The 18,566-nt window shown below is 41.4% G+C and overlaps 1 protein-coding gene across 1 annotated transcript; it reads left to right on the top strand.

Annotated features, from left to right (window-relative positions):
• The first annotated feature begins 4,605 nt into the window (after nucleotides 1-4,605).
• Nucleotides 4,606-12,965, top strand: APOBEC1 (apolipoprotein B mRNA editing enzyme catalytic subunit 1). The gene is made up of 5 exons (XM_035027888.1): nucleotides 4,606-4,658; nucleotides 9,381-9,408; nucleotides 10,879-11,276; nucleotides 11,648-11,766; nucleotides 12,675-12,965. Exons 1-5 carry the CDS (start codon nucleotides 4,643-4,645, stop codon nucleotides 12,819-12,821), a joined length of 708 nt encoding a protein of 235 aa, XP_034883779.1. The 5' UTR covers nucleotides 4,606-4,642; the 3' UTR covers nucleotides 12,822-12,965.
• The last annotated feature ends 5,601 nt before the right edge of the window (nucleotides 12,966-18,566 follow it).

The following is an 18,566-nucleotide window of genomic DNA, read 5'->3' as shown; positions in this document are numbered from 1 at the left end:
ATAGGACACCAAGGGTTATTCAAGGGTTATTTCTCACCAATTTATTCTCTACTCAAAACAACATTAAGCACTTCAAGTATTATCACAGAGTTTTCTGTGCTCAGCTTGTGAGTAGAAATCTTGGGGTAGCTAAGCTCAAAATAGTATGTTGGCTCGTCCCAGAGGCAGAGGGTGGCTGAGAAGATGGCTCCCAAGGTTGCAACTGAAAAAGAGTTTGGAGGGTGGTCAGAGGCTGGTAGAAGGGGTGTCCCTGGGTCTGTTCTGTTCACTGTTGGAAAGACAGATCCATGGGTCTGCCGGGAGCACTGCCTTCTCTTACTTTTTCTGTTTAATTGTTTGCTTAGCAACATTACACAGCAAGCTGGTACCATTGTTTTGGGGCAAAAACTTATCACATATTTTGCAACCCTCACCTTTGTCTTGTTGCAGTGATGTGAAATTTACCTTCTGACACACAGATCTTTTGGAACCTTACTTGAAAATGATTGGTTTAGTTACAACCTATATTTTCATCTTTCAAAAAAATAATAATTATGCAGTGATTAATACGGGTAATTGACCAAGGTCTCCTGGAACAATAATTAAATCAATAGCTGTTTTGAAAGGAAGAATATGATAACTCCCATAGATATCAACAGAATACACAGGGAAACTGAAAGGAAGGAGTGAATCCATCCAAATTAAAGAAGAGGGGCTGCTTTTGATATGGGTAGTCGGAGACAGTAGGGTTTTGACATATGCAGAAGGGGATTGCAGGTAGGGAATTTTAGCCTAGAGAAAAGCCAGAGCAAATGAGCACCTGGCTGGCTCAGTCAGTAGACACGTGACTCTTGATATCAGAGTCGTGAGTTCAAGCCCCACGCTGGGTGTAGAGCTCACTTAAACAAACAAACAAACTAGAGCAAAGACAGGAAATAGATGGCAGAAATTGAGGACTTATTTATAGGGGGTTGAATTTGCTAATTGTATTACTTTTCTGCCCTCTGCTGATTAAAACAGGGAAGAGCAAATCTATTAAAATAATGGTTCCAGGACGCCTGGGTGGCTCAGTGGGTTAAGTGTCTGCCTTCAGCTCAGGTCATGATCCCGGGGTCCTGGGATCCAGCCCCGCATCAGGCTCCCTGCTCGGCGGGGAGCCTGCTTCTCCTTCTCCCTCTGCCTGCCACTCCCCCTGCTTGTGCTCTCTCTTTCTCTCTCTCTGACAAATAAATAAATAAAATCTTAAAATAAAATAAAATAAAATAAAATAAAATAAAATAAAATAAAATAAAATAAAATACATGGTTCCTAATGTCTAGAGGATCAAGGGTGTTGTTGAGAACCTGGTAAAACATATAGACTCTCCCCAGAATATAATACATATAAACACACAATATTTTGCAAATAATTTCAGTTGCTTCATGGAATCCCTGCAGTGTAAACTGTAAGGTTGTGGAGAACACATTCTTCTTCTTCTTTTTTATTTTACAATTTTATTGTAAATCTCGACTCGATCTCAGGACCCTGGGATCATGACCTGAGCCAAAGGCAGACAACAAAATGAGCCACCCAGGTGCCCCTGAGTTTACTTTTTTTTTTAAGATTGATTTATTTATTTTAGAGAGAGAGAGCAAGTGGAGGAGGGGCAGAGGGAGAGGGAGAGAAGCAGACTCCCTGCTGAGCGCAGAGCCCCTTGCGGGCCTGGGTTCTACGACCCTAAGATCATGACCTGAGCCGGAACCAAGGGTCGGAGGCTAAACCTACTGAGCTACCCAAGGAGCCCCAGTTCTGAGTTTTCCAACACAAAATCTAATCCAAAGTACCCTTGATGACGAGTATCCGATAGGAATTCTAACAGAAACAAACTCAGATTATACTCCATCTTAACTATTGTATATATGCCTCTGTGAGTGTGTCACGTTAGTTTTCTCTTGCTGCTGTAACAAACTACCATGAACTTAGTGGTATAAAACAACATAAGTTATCATATAGCTCTGGAGGTCAGAAATACACAACAGGGTCTCACTGGCTAAAATCAAGGTGTCATCAGGGCAGCATTTCTTCAGGAGGTTCTAGGGAAAAATCCATTTACACACCCTTCCAACTTCTAGAAGCTATCCTCATTCCCTGAATCATGGCCCCTTCTAGCCATATCTGCTTTCATATTCACCCGGCTTTCTTGGACTCTGATTCTTTTTTTTTATTGTTATGTTAATCACCATACATTACATCATTAGTTTTAGATGTAGTGTTCCATGATTCATTGTTTGTGCATAACACCCAGTGCTCCATGCAGTATGTGCCCCCTTAATACCCATCACCACGCTAACCCATCCTCCCACCACCCTCCCCTCTAGAAGCCTCAGTTTGCTTTTTTAGAGTCCATCGTCTCTCATGGTTCGTCTCCCCCTCCGATTCCCCCCCTTCATTCTTCCCCTCCTGCTATCTTCTTTTTTTTTTTTCTTAACATATATTGCATTATTTGTTTCAGAGGTAGAGATCTGAGATTCAACAGTCTTGCACAATTCACAGCGCTTACCAGAGCACACACCCTCCCCAGTGTCTATCACCCAGTCACCGCATCCCTCCCACCCCACCCCCCACTCCAGCAACCCTCAGTTTGTTTCCTTAGATTAAGAATTCCTCATATCAGTGAGGTCATATGATACATGTCTTTCTCTGTTTGACTTATTTCGCTCAGCATAATACCCTCCAGTTCCATCCACGTCGTTGCAAATGGCAAGATCTCATTCCTTTTGATGGCTATATAATATTCCATTGTATATATAGACCACATCTTCTTTATCCATTCATCTGTCGATGGACATCTTGGCTCTTTCCACAGTTTAGCTATTGTGGACATTGCTGCTATAAACATCAGTGTGCACATACCCCTTCGGATCCCTACTTTTGTATCTTTGGGGTAAATACCCAGTTCTGACTCTGATTCTTTCGCACCGCTCTTATAAGGATACTTTTGATAGGATAATAGGATAAGGGTACTCATGATAGGATAATCTTCTTACCCCAAGATCCTTAACTTAATCACACCTGCAAAGTCCCATGTGCCATTGTAAGGTACCACACTTATAGATTTCAGATATTAGGAGGCAGACATCTCTGAGGGGCTGTTCTTCTACTTACCACAAATACAACTTTGAAACACTTGGCTTCTGAAGGACCTGCATTTATGATGTGGCACTTCTGCCCCTTCTTCAAAACTCTAACCTGCCCCTTGAACAACTGCTTTACCTGAGGAAACTCTAGTTTGACTTTCATAATTAAGGAATGTCTTATATTTAGGGCTCAGGTAGAGGGTTCATGGTACTTGAGATTCAAATTTAGCAGCTCTAGATCTGAGACGCTAGAGGAAGGGAGACTTAGGTCTTGAAAGTGACCTCAATTCTGGGAGTCTGTGCTGAAACTCAAGAGATGCCTGAGCCAGGGGTCAGGCAACAGGAGGCAATGGTAATCTGGAGCACAGTATTCACTCTCTCAAGAAGAATGAAAAAGCAGAAGTGGACTTGGCCATACACTTCACCTTAGCTTCAAAAAGGAAGAGAGATCACCTAAGACTTGTACACTAATTACCCAACTTCGAGGCCAAAGTTCTTCTGATTTTGCATCTAACAGTGCACTTCCCCATTCCAACAGGACTGGGGGCAAAGAGCAAAATAGGAGGAAGTTAGAAATATGAGAGAGGCAGAAGAGCACTTATAGAAAAACAAATAAGGGGCGCCTGGGTGGCTCAGTTGTTAATATTAAAAGGCAAGTCCATAGTGTCTTCACCAGGTAACATTGAAGGTCTTCAGGTTATACAAACAGGTTAATTCTCTCTTCCCTTTGTTCTTCCTTTGTGCTCTCGAATAAGGAATGATGGGTCAGCGTTAATTTAAGGAGAGGGAAAAACTAAATTCAGATGTTATCAGGGAAGAACTTAGAAATTCAGGGGCGCACGCATGGCTCCGTCGGTTAAGCGTCTGCCTTCGGCTTGGATCGTCCAGGGATCAAGCCCCAAGTGGGGCTCCCTCCTTGGTGGAGAGCCTGCTTCTCTCTCTCCCTCTGCTGCTCCCCCTGTTTGTGCTCTCTCCTTGTCTGTCTCTCTCTGTGTCAAATAAAAAAAATTAAAAAAAAAAGAGAAAGAAAAATTCAGATAGCCTCAGTGATTTACTCTATTGGGTTAATTATTTGAGGAGTGCCTGGGTGGCTCAGTTTGTTAAGTGTCTGCCTTCGGTTCAGGTCATGATCCCGGGGTCCTGGGTCCTGGGACTTGGCCCCACAGCAGGCTCCCTTGCTCAGTGGGGAGTCTGCTTTTCCCCCTCCCTCTGCCGCTCCCCCTGCTTGTGCTCTCTCTCTCTCAATAAATAAAATCTTTATTAGCACATGCTCTAACCAGCTGAGCTAACTGGCCAACCCAATAAATAAAATCTTTTAAAAAAAGGATTAATTATTTGATTCATGAGCTTTCTTATCAACATAGTGATACAAATCCCCACACCTTGTATAATCGAGATACCCAGTAATTGCCTGAGACTCAGGACTGAGTCATCCTCTGCCCAAGCCAGGTAGCAGTGGTCACACCTACCATGTTCAGGCATGTTGTTGGTAAGAGCAATCCACACAATAATATAGTTCCAGGGGAAAAGTCCAGTGACAGAGCACCATGGCTTCTGACAAAGGTAAACGGGACCCAGGGGCCTGGTAAATTCTGTATTCTTGAAAAGGGCAAAATCTGTGTGTGTGTGTGTGTGTGTCCTGTCTGTGCTTGTGTCTTGGGCATTTTTCAACTTTCCTATTTATTAATATATTGATATTATTCTTTTTTTTAAAATTTTTTTAAGATTTTATTTATTTGCGAGAGAGAGAATGAGAGACAGAGAGCATGAGAGGGGGGAGGGTCAGAGGGAGAAGCAGACCCCTGCCAAGCAGGGAGCCCGATGCGGGACTCGATCCCGGGACTCCAGGATCATGACCTGAGCCGAAGGCAGTCGCTTAACCGACTGAGCCACCCAGGCGCCCCTTTAATGCTTTTTTTTTTAAAAAAAAGATTTTATTTATTTGAGAGTTCATGAGTGGGGGAAGGGAGAGGGAGAAGCAGACTCCCTGCCGAGCAGGGAGCCCAATGTGGGACTCGATCCCGGGACTCCAGGATCATGACCTGAGCCGAAGGCAGTCGCTTAACCAACTGAGCCACCCAGGCGCCCTATTGATATTATTCTTTTTTTTTTTTTTTAAAGATTTTATTTATTTTTTAGAGAGTGAGCGAGAGAGAAACAGCATGAGAGGAGAGAGGGTCAGAGGGAGAAGCAGGCTCCCCTGAGCCGGGAGCCCGATGTGGGACTCGATCCCGGGACCCTGGGATCATGACCCGAGCCGAAGGCCGACGCTTAACCATCTGAGCCACCCAGGTGCCCCCTATTGATATTATTCTTAAACAGGGTTTATTATTGTTATTAATACTAACCATTCACATCCACAAATTATTTTGGTCAAATGACACCAAATCAATGCTTATTTCACCATAATAAAAAATTAAGTAAAAAATACAACTGTTAATTAACAGTTTAAAATAGCAACAGAAGTGAAAGCACAAGGGCATGTTAATTGATATTTTAAGGTTCAGTTACTTAATGTTGGAGAAATTTGTGGGAGAGGGAGAACACTTCAGGATGTGGAAGGAAATGATTTTCAGCTGAAGTGGGATTTGAGCTGGATCCTGAAAGGGTAGAATTTGGATTGGCAAAGAGGAAGAGAGTCCTGGTTGACTGACACAAAGAACTTGAGAGAATTTACAAAGATTGTGTGTGGAAATATCAAGAGTAAACTGGTTAAGCTATAGGAGAGTCTGGGGAAATAATCTGCAGTCAGATTAGAAAGCAAAGCTGGAGGGGCGCCTGGTGGCACAGTTGGTCACGCAACAGACTCTTGGTTTTGCTCAGGTCATGATCTCAGGGTCTGGATCTCAGGGTCATGAGATGGAACCCCAAGTTGGGCTCTGCGCTCAGCAAAGAGTCTGAGGATTCTCTCTCTGCTCCTCCCCCCCACTCTCTCTCTCCGTATCTCTCTCAAATCAATAAATAAATCTTAAAAAAAAAAAAAAGGGAAAGCAAACCTGGAATGATATTATGGAGGACTTTGAATGCTAGGCTAAGGAAAATGAGGTTGATCTTTTTGGTCAGAGAAGATCTTTGGAGAATTTGTGACTAGCATAGCAATGACTAAAATAGTGCTTTATTGTTTTTATTATTTTATTTTATATTTTATTTTATTTTATTTTATTTTATTTTATTTTATTTGGGAGAGAGAGAGCAAGTGATCAGGGGAAGGAGCAGAGGGAGAGAATATCCAAGCAGACTCCCACTGAACAAGGAGTCTAACGTGGGGCTTGATCTCACAAGCCATGAGATCAGGGCCTGAGCCAAAATCAAGAGTCAGATGCTTAACCAGCTGAGCCACCCAGGTGCCCCTTATTTTATTTTTTTTAGAGGAGGGGAGAGGCAGAAGGGGAGAGAGAATCTTTTTTTAAAATTTTTATTCTTATGTTAATCCCCATACATTACATCATTAGTTTTAGATGTAGTGTTCCATGATTCATTGTTCGCGTATAACACCCAGTGCTCCATGCAGAACGTGCCCTCTTTAATACCCATCACCAGGCTAACCCATCCTCCCACCTCCTTCCCCTCTAGAACTCTCAGTTTGTTTTTCAGAGTCCATCATCTCTCATGGTTCGTCTACCCCTCCGATTTCTGGGGAGAGAGAATCTTAAAGATTTTATTTTTTTATTTTTTTTATTTGAGACAGAGAGAATGAGAGAGAGAGAGCACATGAGAGGGGGGAGGGGGAGGGTCAGAGGGAGAAGCAGGCTCCTTGCTGAGCAGGGAGCCTGATGCGGGACTCAATCCCGGGACTCCAGGATCATGACCTGAGCCGAAGGCAGTCGCTTAACCAACTGAGCCACCCAGGCGCCCGGGTAGAGAGAATCTTTTTTTTTTATTTAAAGATTTTATTTATTTATTTGACAGAGACAGAGACAGCGAGAGCAGGAACACAAGCAGGGGGCGTGGGAGAGGGAGAAGCAGGCTTCCCGCTGAGCCGGGAGCCCGACGTGGGACTCGATCCCAGGACCCTGGGATCATGACCCGAGCCGAAGGCAGTCGCTTAACCAACTGAGCCACCCAGGCACCCAGGGGAGAGAGAATCTTAAGCAGGCTCCACACCCAGGGTGGCTCGACTTGGGGTTCAATCTCACAACCCTGAGATCATGACCTGAGCCAAAATCAAGAGTCGGATGCTTAACCAACTGAGCCCTAAAATAGTGCTTATATACCACCTTAATAGGAAAAGCAGAGAGGCAGAAGAGCACTTATAGAAAAACAAATAAACTTTTAGGAAATCTAGATGGGCCCTTGGGAGACTAGACGGACATATTATGTTTTTGTGACAATGTCTGTGTGGGTGTGTATCTTGAGTGGTAAGAGTCGAACTCTCCTGGTTTGTTCCAGGGGATGGGGCTTATGACAGTTGATTTCTTTTTTTTTAAGATTTTATTTATTTATTTGAGAGAGAATGAGATAGAGAAAGAGAGCATGAGAGGGGGGAGGGTGAGAGGGAGAAGCAGACTCCCCGCTGAGCAGGGAGCCCGATGCGGGACTTGATCCCAGGACTCCAGGATCATGACCTGAGCAGAAGGCAGTCGCTTAACCAACTGAGCCACCCAGGCGCCCTCTTTTGAGTTCTTTTGGAAGGCTCTGCTTATAGGAAAATAAAGGATTTCAGAAGAAGGCAGTCTATTTTTGAATGTCTTCAGATCCAAAATAATTTTTATGCCTCAGTGGCACATTGTGGACCCCTCAACACACACACAGACACACACACAAACACACACACAGCCTCGGGCAAAATGCCTTCTGTTTTAGAGGAAGTGTCTTCCAGGTCTTGTGACTCTTCTTGGCTTAAAAACACCACCTCAGAGTTAAGGTTTACCAGCAGGATAGACTGAACATCCTGGCTGCATCTCTGCACAGCTACTTCCCCCTCAGGAGTGGCAATGACTTGTGCGTCTCTCTGGCCCACGGAGAAAGGGTATCATGTGGAACGTTTTGCTCTGTGTCTCCTCTTTCTTGGGAAAGAGAGATTGGTAATAATGACAATTGAACCTTTCAATTTATGATCCTTTTCTCCCACTTCCCCAAATTTTAGCTTTCAAATAACCAGGGAGCAAACCCTTAACATGAGTTCTTGTTGCCAAAATAAATGTCCATGTTCCTCCAAATAAAACAAATGACTTGCATTTCTGCTTTCAGAGTTTTACAGGCCAGTGCCCATTTCATCCCCAAAGCTCTGAGTCTTGAGAGGCATGGGCCTCTAAAATCCAGTACTTGAACTTGAATAGTCCTTACATGCTCTAATGGCTTCTAGGACACTTCGAATAAAATCCATGGCTTAGAATATAAACTCCATGAACATAAAGATAGGGATTTGTTTTGTTCCCTGTTCCTGTACTTCAAAGAGTCCCTAACATTTAGTAGGCCCCTCATTAATAGCTCTACCGACTGAGCCAGCCAGGCACCCCGGTGTGTGGTTTTTAATTAAGAAACTGCCAAACTGTTTCCTAGAGGGGCTGTACCAATTTACATTCCCACCAGCAATATATGAGAGATATACTTTCTCTGCACAGTGTGGTTCTCTCTCTCTCTTATAGCTATCCTATAAAGGATAGTAGTGAGATTCATTCAGTCATTTGCTCAATAAATATCTATTACTAACCAACATGTTTCAGGCAGTGTGATAGGGTCTGGAACAAGATATACATAATCCATACCTCACATAATTTACAATTCAATGTTATTATAGGCATATAAATAACGGTAAAATACAGCATGATTGCTATGATGAAGGAAGTACAAGAAGCTATGGAAACACTTAGAAATTACACATGGGAGCCTCTGAGGAATGACTTTCTCATTGCACTTAATCATTCTTGTTGGAGCCTTAAGGAAAGTTACTTGGTTTGGGATTGGGCAAATAGATTTCGGCAAAGCCCTTAGAAACTTGCTTTTCTTGATGGTCCAATACAATTAATACAGGAGAGAATCTTTTAACTCCATTTTCTGATATGGTTGGCAGGTTTGAAAGAACAGAGTATTTTTTTGTTAGCTAAATTTGTATGTGGGGAGCGCCTGAGTGGCTCAGATGGTTAAGCGTCTGCCTTCGGCTCAGGTCATGATCCCAGGGTCCTGGGATCGAGTCCCGCATCGGGCTCCGTGCTCCTTGGGAGCCTGCTTCTCCCTCTGCCTCTCTCTCTCTCTCTCTCTATCTCTCATGAATAAATAAATAAAATCTTTAAAAAAAAATTTGTATGTGGGTGTTATCTGACATAATCATCTCTTGGTCAACAGGTCCTTCAGCTGGAGATGCCACCTTGAGGTAAGAATAATACCATCATAGTGAGCATCTAATTCAACCAAGAATAAGTGGATTTAAGAGCTGTAGGACTATAGCTTTCCATATTTTTCCTTTCTTCTTTTATCATGCTCCCACTCTTTCTTTTTTGTCTTTTCTAACTTCATTCTCTGTGATTATTGCTTTCTATATCTTTGCTTGTATGTCTTTTGGGTTTTGTTTAAATAAATTACCTTCCAGCTTTGTTCCATTGTTGCCTTACCTTTGTTTCTTCTCTGTTTAAATCACATGATTGTATAGCCATTAGTGAAAAATCCAGAGAACTCATTTGTCACTTTGATTTCATCTTTTTGTTTTATACTATATGCCCATTTTTTGGATGTAGCATTATAACAGGGGGTCTTCTGTCAGGGAATATATTATTTCATGATGGGTGGAAGGATTGATCTATGTAATAAATAAATGTAATACTTTAGGGATGAGTAGAAATATTAGGATGTAATAACAAGCTGATGACTCAACCATATTGCAAAGAGTCCTCAGCACAATCCTGAGTCTCCCCTGAGTTCCAGCTGTGACGCATGGAAAATATTAAATCTAAAGATGTCATTGGGAGGGGCACCTGGCTGGCTCAGTCAGTAGAGCATGTAACTCTCGATCTCAGTATTTTAAGTTTGAGCCCCAGATTGGGTGTAGAGATTACTTAAAAATAAAATCCTAAAAAAAAAAAAAAATGAATAAAGATGTCATTGGGAGCAGTTTGAATTTTTTTCTTATGAGGAATTAGGATACAGAATTTAATGTGGAAGAATCCTGAGGTTCTCTCTCTCTTCTCAGACTTGGCAATAGAATCTTGTTGGTGATTTGAGGCTTCTACACCTAAAATCTAGTTAGAGTCCATTGAGTCATGAAGATTAACGATTGTGTGAAGATTGGGACATGGCAACTCCATGGTGAGACAGAAAGATTAGACTATAAAGAGAAGCCTTTAAAAGTGAAACAAGGTCATATTTATACCTGAATTCTAAATTACCAGGTAATGGTACAGAGACAGTGGTAACCAAATAACATGAGTTGGGAAAAATCTCTTCACTATGCTTATGAGAGAAACTCTGATAATTCAAATGGACCTCCCTAGATAACTTTGAAAAACAGAAAAAAAAAGTTTCCTGAGACGTCATGTTTTATTTTTTCTAAAGATTTTATTTATTTATTTGACAGAGAGAGTGGGAACACAAGCAGGAGGAGTGGGAAAGGGAGAAGCAGGCTGTCCACCGAGCAGGGAGCCCGCCAAGCAGAGAGCCTAATGCAGGGCTTGATCCCAGGACGCTGGGATCATGACCTGAGCCGAAGGCAGACGCTTAACAACTGAGCCACCCAGGCATCCCGAGATGTCATGTTTTAGATCTGCCTGATAGAAGAGGGGAGCAGGAAATGATTTCAAGTTCCCTCTAAAGATAGCATGACAACATGGGAGTGTTTTTTGTATTTCAGGAGGAGAATCAAACCCTGGGAATTTGAAGTCTTCTTTGACCCCAGAGAACTCCGTAAAGAGACCTGCCTGCTCTATGAAATCCAGTGGGGCACAAGTCATAAGATCTGGCGAAACGCAGGCAAAAACACTGCCAACCATGTGGAAATCAATTTTATAGAAAAATTTACTTCAGAAAGACAGTATTGCCCATCCATCCGCTGCTCCATTACCTGGTTCCTGTCCTGGAGTCCGTGTTGGGAATGCTCCAAGGCTATTAGAAGATTTTTGAGTCAACACCCTAGTGTGACTCTGGTTATTTATGTAGCACGGCTTTTCTGGCATATGGATCCACAAAACCGTCAAGGACTCAGAGACCTCATTAACAGTGGTGTGACTATCCAGATTATGAGAGTCCCAGGTAAAAACAATGAACAAAGAATCTTGAGTGTTTATGAGAGACCGTGGTGCTGGCATGTTTCAAGGTCAGGAGATTGATTATCCCATTCTGGAAGTCTCAGAAGTGAAAGTCCAAAATAACGTAAGAAAGGATCGGGTCTGAATTTCATAGTAAGGAAGTATCAAAAAGAGGACTCCTTTCTCCATTCCTGCCACTATGACCTCTCAGCCATCTTCATCTTTTTTCTTTTTTAGGGATTCTGGGGAGTGTAGCCCTTCTCCAATGACAAAGAGGCTAATAGGCTTTATATAAAGTATATCTATAAGTTAGGCTCCCTTTAAAGTAAGTTTCTGCTGTATTTGTTGAATGAACCAAGATTTGTGTTTCCTCAGAGTATGATCATTGCTGGAGGAATTTTGTCAACTACCTACCTGGGAAAGAAGATCACTGGCCAAGATACCCTGTGCTATGGATGAAGCTGTATGCACTGGAACTCCACTGCATAATTCTAGTAAGTTACTTTAAGGGGTAGAGATTCTGATGCCAAAAGAAGCATCCTTCTTCAAACTTCTTTTTTGATGAATTGACATGTACTTTCCTCACCATCTCTTTGCCATTTATATTGAAATTTGGTTATTTAACTACTTGATCCACCTGAAGAAAATGTGAGAACAAAACAATCTCTTTGTAGGAAGAAAGAGGGAGAAGGGAGTGGATAAACTGGTCTAAGATATATGTGGACTCCACGTTAACTTGATATTATTATCATTATTATTACAACACTTGCTAGCTCTACAGAATTGCAGATATTCTCCTTTCCCATATTGGTTTGTGCCATCCTATTGAAGAAATAAATGGAGGTGTCCCATTTGTATTCTCTTCAAAGTTGTTTAATAGTCTTCCAACTAATGTTTTAAAATGTTTGTGGTAGGGGCATCTAGGTGGCTTAGTCAGTTAAGTGGCCAGCTTTTGATTTTGGCTCAGGTCATGGTCTTGGGGTCCTGGGATCAAACCCCACATCAGGCTTCACGCTCAGCAGGGAGTCTGCTTGAGGATTCGCTTTCCCTCTGCCCCTCCCCCCTCTCCTGCTCACACTTCTCTCTCTCTCTCAAATAAATAATTAAATCTTGGGCTCCTGGGTGGCTCAGTCGTTAAGCGTCTGCCTTCAGCTCAGGTCATGATCCCAGGGTCCTGGGATCGAGTCCCACATCGGGCTCCCTGCTCGGCAGGAAGCCTGCTTCTTGCTCTCCCACTCCCCCTGCTTGTGTTCCTGCTCTCGCTATCTCTCTCTCTCTGTCAAATAAATAAATAAAATCTTTAAAATAATAATAATAATTAAATCTTAAAATAAGATAAATAAAATGTTTCTGGTAATAATAGTATGAAGAAAAATATTATTCTAACTTTTTTTTCTTCCAGAGTCTCCCTCCCTGTTTAAGGATTTCAAGACGTCAGAATCAGCTTACGTTGTTCAGACTTACTCTTCAAAATTGCCATTATCAAATGATTCCACCCCATATCCTTTTAGCTACAGGGTTGATACAAGTTCCTGTGACTTGGAAATGAATAGAATGGTTCCTTGTGTACACTGTTTCTGTAGCAGACATTGAAGACCCACGAGAGAGTGAGTGCCACTAGAATGTAGAAAATTTCACTTTGTGTTTCTATATACCAACAACAAATTATCTGAAAAAAGAAATTTTTAAAAATCCCATTCATTATTGCATCAAAAGTAATAAAATACTTAAGAATAAATTTAACTAAGGAAGTGAAAGGTTTGTGCTCTGTGAAATCTTGGACATTGACGAAAAGACATTGGAAACAGGTAAATGAATGAAAAGATATCCCATGTTCATGGGTTGGTAGAATTAATATTGTTAAAATGTCCATACTACCCAAAGTGATCTGTAAATTCAGTGTAATCCTTATCAAGATTTTAATGGCTTTTTACAGAAATATAAAAAAATTCTGAATTTCATATGAAACCACAAAAGACCCTGAAAACCCAAAACAATTCTGAGAAAGAAGAACAAAGCCGGTGGCATCACACTTTGTAATTTCAAACTATATTCCAAAGCTGTATAATCAAAATAGAATGGTACCAGTATTAAAAACAGACATATAGATCAATAAAACAGAATCCAGAGCCCAGAAGTAAACCCATGTGTATATGGTCAACTAATATTTGGCAAGGAAGCAAAGAATATTCAATGAGGAAAAGATAGTCTCTTTAATAAATGGTGGTGAAAAACTGATTTCACATGCAAAAAAATGAAATGGGATGCCTATCTTACACTACTCAGAGAAATTATTTCAAAATGGGTTAAAGACTTAAACCCAAGACCTGAAACCATAAAACTCCTAGGAGGAAACATAGAGAAAAAGCTCCTTGACATTAGTCTTGGTAATGATTTTATGGTTATGACACCAAAAGCACAAGCAACCAAAGCAAAAATAGACAAGTGGTACTATATCAAAATAAAAGCTTCTGCACAGCAAAAGAAACAACCAACAAAATGAGAAGGCAACCTATGGAATGGGAGAAAATATTACACATCTGATAACGGGCAAATATCCAAAACAGATCATGAACTCATACAACTCAAGAGCAAAAGAACAAACAATCTGATTTAAAAATGGGCAAAGGATCCAAATAGACATTTTTCCAAAGAAGATAGTCAAATGGGGTGCCTGGGTGGCTCAGTTGGTTAAGCGACTGCCTTCGGCTCAGGTCATGATCCTGGAGTCCCGGGATCGAGTCCTACGTCGGGCTCCCTGCTCAGCAGGGGGTCTGCTTCTCCCTCTGACCCTCTTCCCTCTCGTGCGTGCTCTCTGTCTCTCATTCTCTCTCTCTCAAATAAATAAATAGAATCTTTAAAAAAAAAAAAAAAGAAGATAGTCAAATGGCCAACACCTACATGAAAAGTTGTTTAACATTACTAATCACTAGGGAATGCAAAACTACAATGAGCTATCACCTCACACCTGTTGATGAATTTGATGAATTTCTATCATCAAAAACGTAAGTGATAAAAAATGTTGGTGAGATTGAGGAGAAAAGGGAACAATTGTACACTGTCAATGGCAATATAAATTGGTAGAGCCACCATGGAAAGCGGTATGGAAGTTCCTCAAAAAATTAAAAATAGGGGCGCCTGGTTGGCTCCGTTGGTTAAGCATCTGCCTTCAGCTCAGGTCATGATCCCAGAGGCCAGGAATTGGGCCCCACATCGGGCTTCCTGCTCAGTGGGGAGTCTGCTTCTCCTTCCCCCTGCTCCTTCTCTCTCTCTCTCACTCACTCTCTCTCAAATAAATAAATAAAATCTTTTTAAAAAATTAAAAATAGAGGGGCACCTAGGTGGCTCAGTCGGTTAATCATCTGCCATTGGCTCAGGTCATGATCCCAGGGTCCTGGGATTGAGCCCTACATTGGACTCCCTGCTCAAAAGAGAGTCTGCTTCTCCTCCCTCTGCACCTCCCCTCTGCTTGTGCTCTCTCGAATGCTCTCTCTCTCAGATAAATAAACACTTCAAAAAATAAATAAATAAAGTAACTCTAGCACATTAAAAAAAAAAATTAAAAATAGAACTACCATAAGGGCTCCTGAGTGGCTCAGTTGGTGGTTGAGTGTCCAAATTTTTTTTTTTTAAGATTTTATTTATGTATTTGACAGAGAGAGACACAGCGAGAGAGGGAACACAAGCAGGAGGAGTGGGAGAGGGAGAAGCAGGCTTCCCGCAGAGCAGGGAGCCTGATGCGGGGCTCGATCCCAGGACCCTGGGATCATGACCTGAGCCAAAGGCAGACGCTTAACGACTGAGTCACCCAGGCGCCCCTGAGTATCCAAATCTTGATCTCAGGTCTTGATATCAGGGTCATGAGTTCAAGACCCATGTTGGGCATGGAGCCTACCTAAAAAAATAAAAAATAAAAAAAAAGAACTACCATATGATTCAACAATGTTTTTTCTGGGTATATATCTGAAGGAAATGAAATCACTATCTCAAGATATCTGTACCCCATGTTCATTGCGACATTATTTACTATAGTCTAGACATGTAAACAACCTATGTGTCCATCAACAGGTATGAATAAAGAAGATGCAATGTATATTATATATATACACACACATATACATATATAGATGTATATTATACACACACACACACACAAATATTATATAGCCATAAAAAAGGAGGAAATCCTGCTATTTGTGACAACATGGATGAAACTTGAGGACATTATGTCATTTGAAATAGAGAGAGACAAATACTACATGATCTCACTTATATGCAGAATCTAAAAAATCCAAACTCATAGAAACAAAGAGAAGATTAGTGGTTACCAGGGGCGGGGATGAAGGTAGTCAAAGGGTATGAACTTCCAGTTTTAAGATGAATAAGTTCTGGGGATGTAATGTACCACATGGTGATTATGTTTAACAATACTGTATTGGGTTTTTTGGGAAGATTTTATTTATTTGAGAGAGAGAGTGAGAGACAGAGTACACACATGAGCAGTGGCAAAGGGAGAGGGAGAAGCAAACTCCCTGCTGAGCAGGGAGCCCGACGCCAGGCTCAATCCCAGGACCCTGGGATCATGACCTGAGCCGAAGGCAGACGCTTAACCGACTGAGCCACCCAGGTTCCCCAGCAATACTGTATTGTAAACTTGAAGTTTGCTAAGAGAGTGGATCTTAAATATTCTTATCACACATACACTGACACACACAACTGTAACTATATGAGGTGATAAATGTGTTTACTCACCTTATTGTAGTAATCATTTTGTAATATATATTATATCAAACCATTATTTTGTACCCCTTAAACTTATACAATGCTGTATGTTAATTGTCTCAATACTGTTTGAGGAAAAAAAAAAAGAGATTAAAAAAAGATCTAGAAATTTTACCAAACAGTAGTATCATGGATTATGTCAACTGCCTTGTTACAAATTATTCCAATACCTTTTGGCTTAAGATAACAATTAATATTTATTATGTCAACTTCATCAGGAATTCAGGAGCAACTTATCATGGTGTTTGTGGCTCAGGATCTCTCATGAGGTTTCAGTCAAGCTGTGAGCCAGGGATGTAGTCATCTCCAGGTTTGATTGAGGCTGGGGAATATGCTTCCCAGGTGGCATACTCATGGCTGGAAAGTAGGTGCTAGTGGTTGATGGGAGGTCTGTTTCTCCACAGGCTGCTTAAATGTCCTCATGACATGGCAGTTGGCTCTCTACAGAGCAAGTGGTCTAAGAAAGACCAAGATGGACATTACCATGTCTTCAATGACTCAGTCTTGGAATCATACACTATTTCTTCTGCAGTAATGGACTACACAAGGACTTGAATCCCTGGAGATGAGAATAATTGGAGGCCATCTTGGATTTTAACTGTAGGGACTTTTGCTGTGTGTTTAGGACAAATAATTACATGGAACTAATTTCTAAGATGCTAAAGGGAAGCAAGAAACAAGTTTTTATTTATTTTTGACTCAGAACATCATAAGATTTAATAGAAAATTTATTAGTCAGAATTTATAGGATGACTTATTGTTATAATTAACAACATCTTAAACGTTGAGTAGCTAAACACAAAAAAGGGTTATTTCTTGCTCACATTGCAGCCTAATGTAAACTGGATGAGAATGTGGTTGCTCTGTGTGGTTTTTCAGGAACCCAAATTCCTTCCATCTGGGGACTCCACCATCTCCTATGACCTTCTGAATTCTCCACATTCAACCAGCTCACAGGAGAAAGCACACACAGGAGAGGAGAGAGACAGAGACAGAAAGCATTAGTTTGCATGAAATAATGTTTTGTTTATTTATTTATTTTTATTTTATTTTTTAAGTAGGCTCCATGCCTAACATGGAACCCAGAGTGGGGCTTGAACTCACGACCCTGAGATCAAAACCTAAAGTGAGATCAAGAGTCAGATACTCAACTGACTGAGCCACCCAGGTGCCCCCGAAAGAGTATTTTTAGAATTAAGGTTTGGAAATGGCAAACATCACTTAATTTTTTTTAAAGATTTATTTATTTATTTTAGAGAGACAGAGAGAGAGATCATGAGCAGGAGGGGCAGAGAGAGAGAGAGAATCAGGAGACTCTGCGCTGAGCTCAGAGCCCAAAGTGGGCCTCAATCTCACGACCCTGAGATCACAACCTGAGCTAAAACCAAGAGTTGGAGGCTTAACTGACTGTGCCATCCAAGTGCCCCTGCAAACATCACTTCTGACCCAATTCCACTAACCAAAAATCAGTCATGTGGCCCTACCCAACTCTTAGAAAGACAGAAACATGGTCCAGGAAGAGAAGAAAATGGAGATTGGTGAACACATAAAGTGCTTGCCACATGAGGAAACTGAAAGATTATGCAATCTAGCCAGGGTCAGACAAGGAACACCAGGGGAGTAAAAGTAGTGTTTTTTAAAAATACTTAATCTTGGGGGCACTTGGGTGGCTCAGTCGGTTGGGTGTCTGCCTTCGGCTCGGTTCGTGGTCCCAGGGTTCTGGGATCGAGTCCCACATCGGGCTCCCTGCTCAGTGGGAAGCCTGCTTCTCCCTCTGCCTGCTGCTCCCCCTGCTTGTTCTCCCTCTCTCTCTCTCTGACAAATAAAATCTTAAAAAAAAAAAACAAAACTTAATTTTTAAAAACTTTGTTTGGCCATTCAGGATATGCCAGTAACCAACATCTCACCAACTCTCATTATGGATTCAGACTGGCTCAGTTACTTGCTTTACTTGCTTTCCTGGTTTGGCATGAGGATATAAAGTGTTTTTGGGGGGGGGGGCATAAATAGGTGCTGGGAACTTATTGAATGTCCATATGAAGACTATGTGCATTTTTAATTTTTTAATTTTTTAAAGATTTATTTATTTATTTGAGAAAGAGAAAATAAGAGAGAGTGCAAGCCAGGGAGAGGGGGAGAGGGAGAGAGACAATCTCAAGCAGGGTCCATGCCCAGCATGTGAGGCTCAATCTCACAACCCTGAGATCACGACCCTAGCCAAAAATCAAGAGTTGGATGCTTAACCACTGAGCTACCCAGGCACCCTGAGAGCTAAGTTTTATATGCATCCATTGCTCTGTCTCATATATATATATATGTATATCTCTCACATATACATATATACATATATATGTATATCTCTGTCTCATAGATATGTGTGTGTGTGTGTGTATATATATATATATATACTTTTAAATAGTTTATTTTTAAATAATCTCTACACCCAATGTGGGGCTTGAATTTATAACTCTGAGATCAAGAGTTACATGCTCTAGCGACTGAGCCAGCCAGC

Source organism: Mirounga leonina, unplaced genomic scaffold (genome assembly GCF_011800145.1).
Source record: "Mirounga leonina isolate KUSES-001 unplaced genomic scaffold, KU_Mleo_1.0 Mir_201, whole genome shotgun sequence".
Lineage (NCBI taxonomy): Eukaryota > Metazoa > Chordata > Mammalia > Carnivora > Phocidae > Mirounga > Mirounga leonina.
Note: the sequence above shows the minus strand (reverse complement) of the source record. Positions and strands in the feature narration are given on the sequence as shown.

Excerpts from the sequence above, each read along its gene's own strand:
- APOBEC1 (XM_035027888.1), top strand. Across the intron at positions 11,277-11,647 it reads CCAGATTATGAGAGTCCCAG|AGTATGATCATTGCTGGAGG; the intron begins GTAAAAACAATG and ends GTGTTTCCTCAG. Across the intron at positions 11,767-12,674 it reads AACTCCACTGCATAATTCTA|AGTCTCCCTCCCTGTTTAAG; the intron begins GTAAGTTACTTT and ends TTTTTCTTCCAG.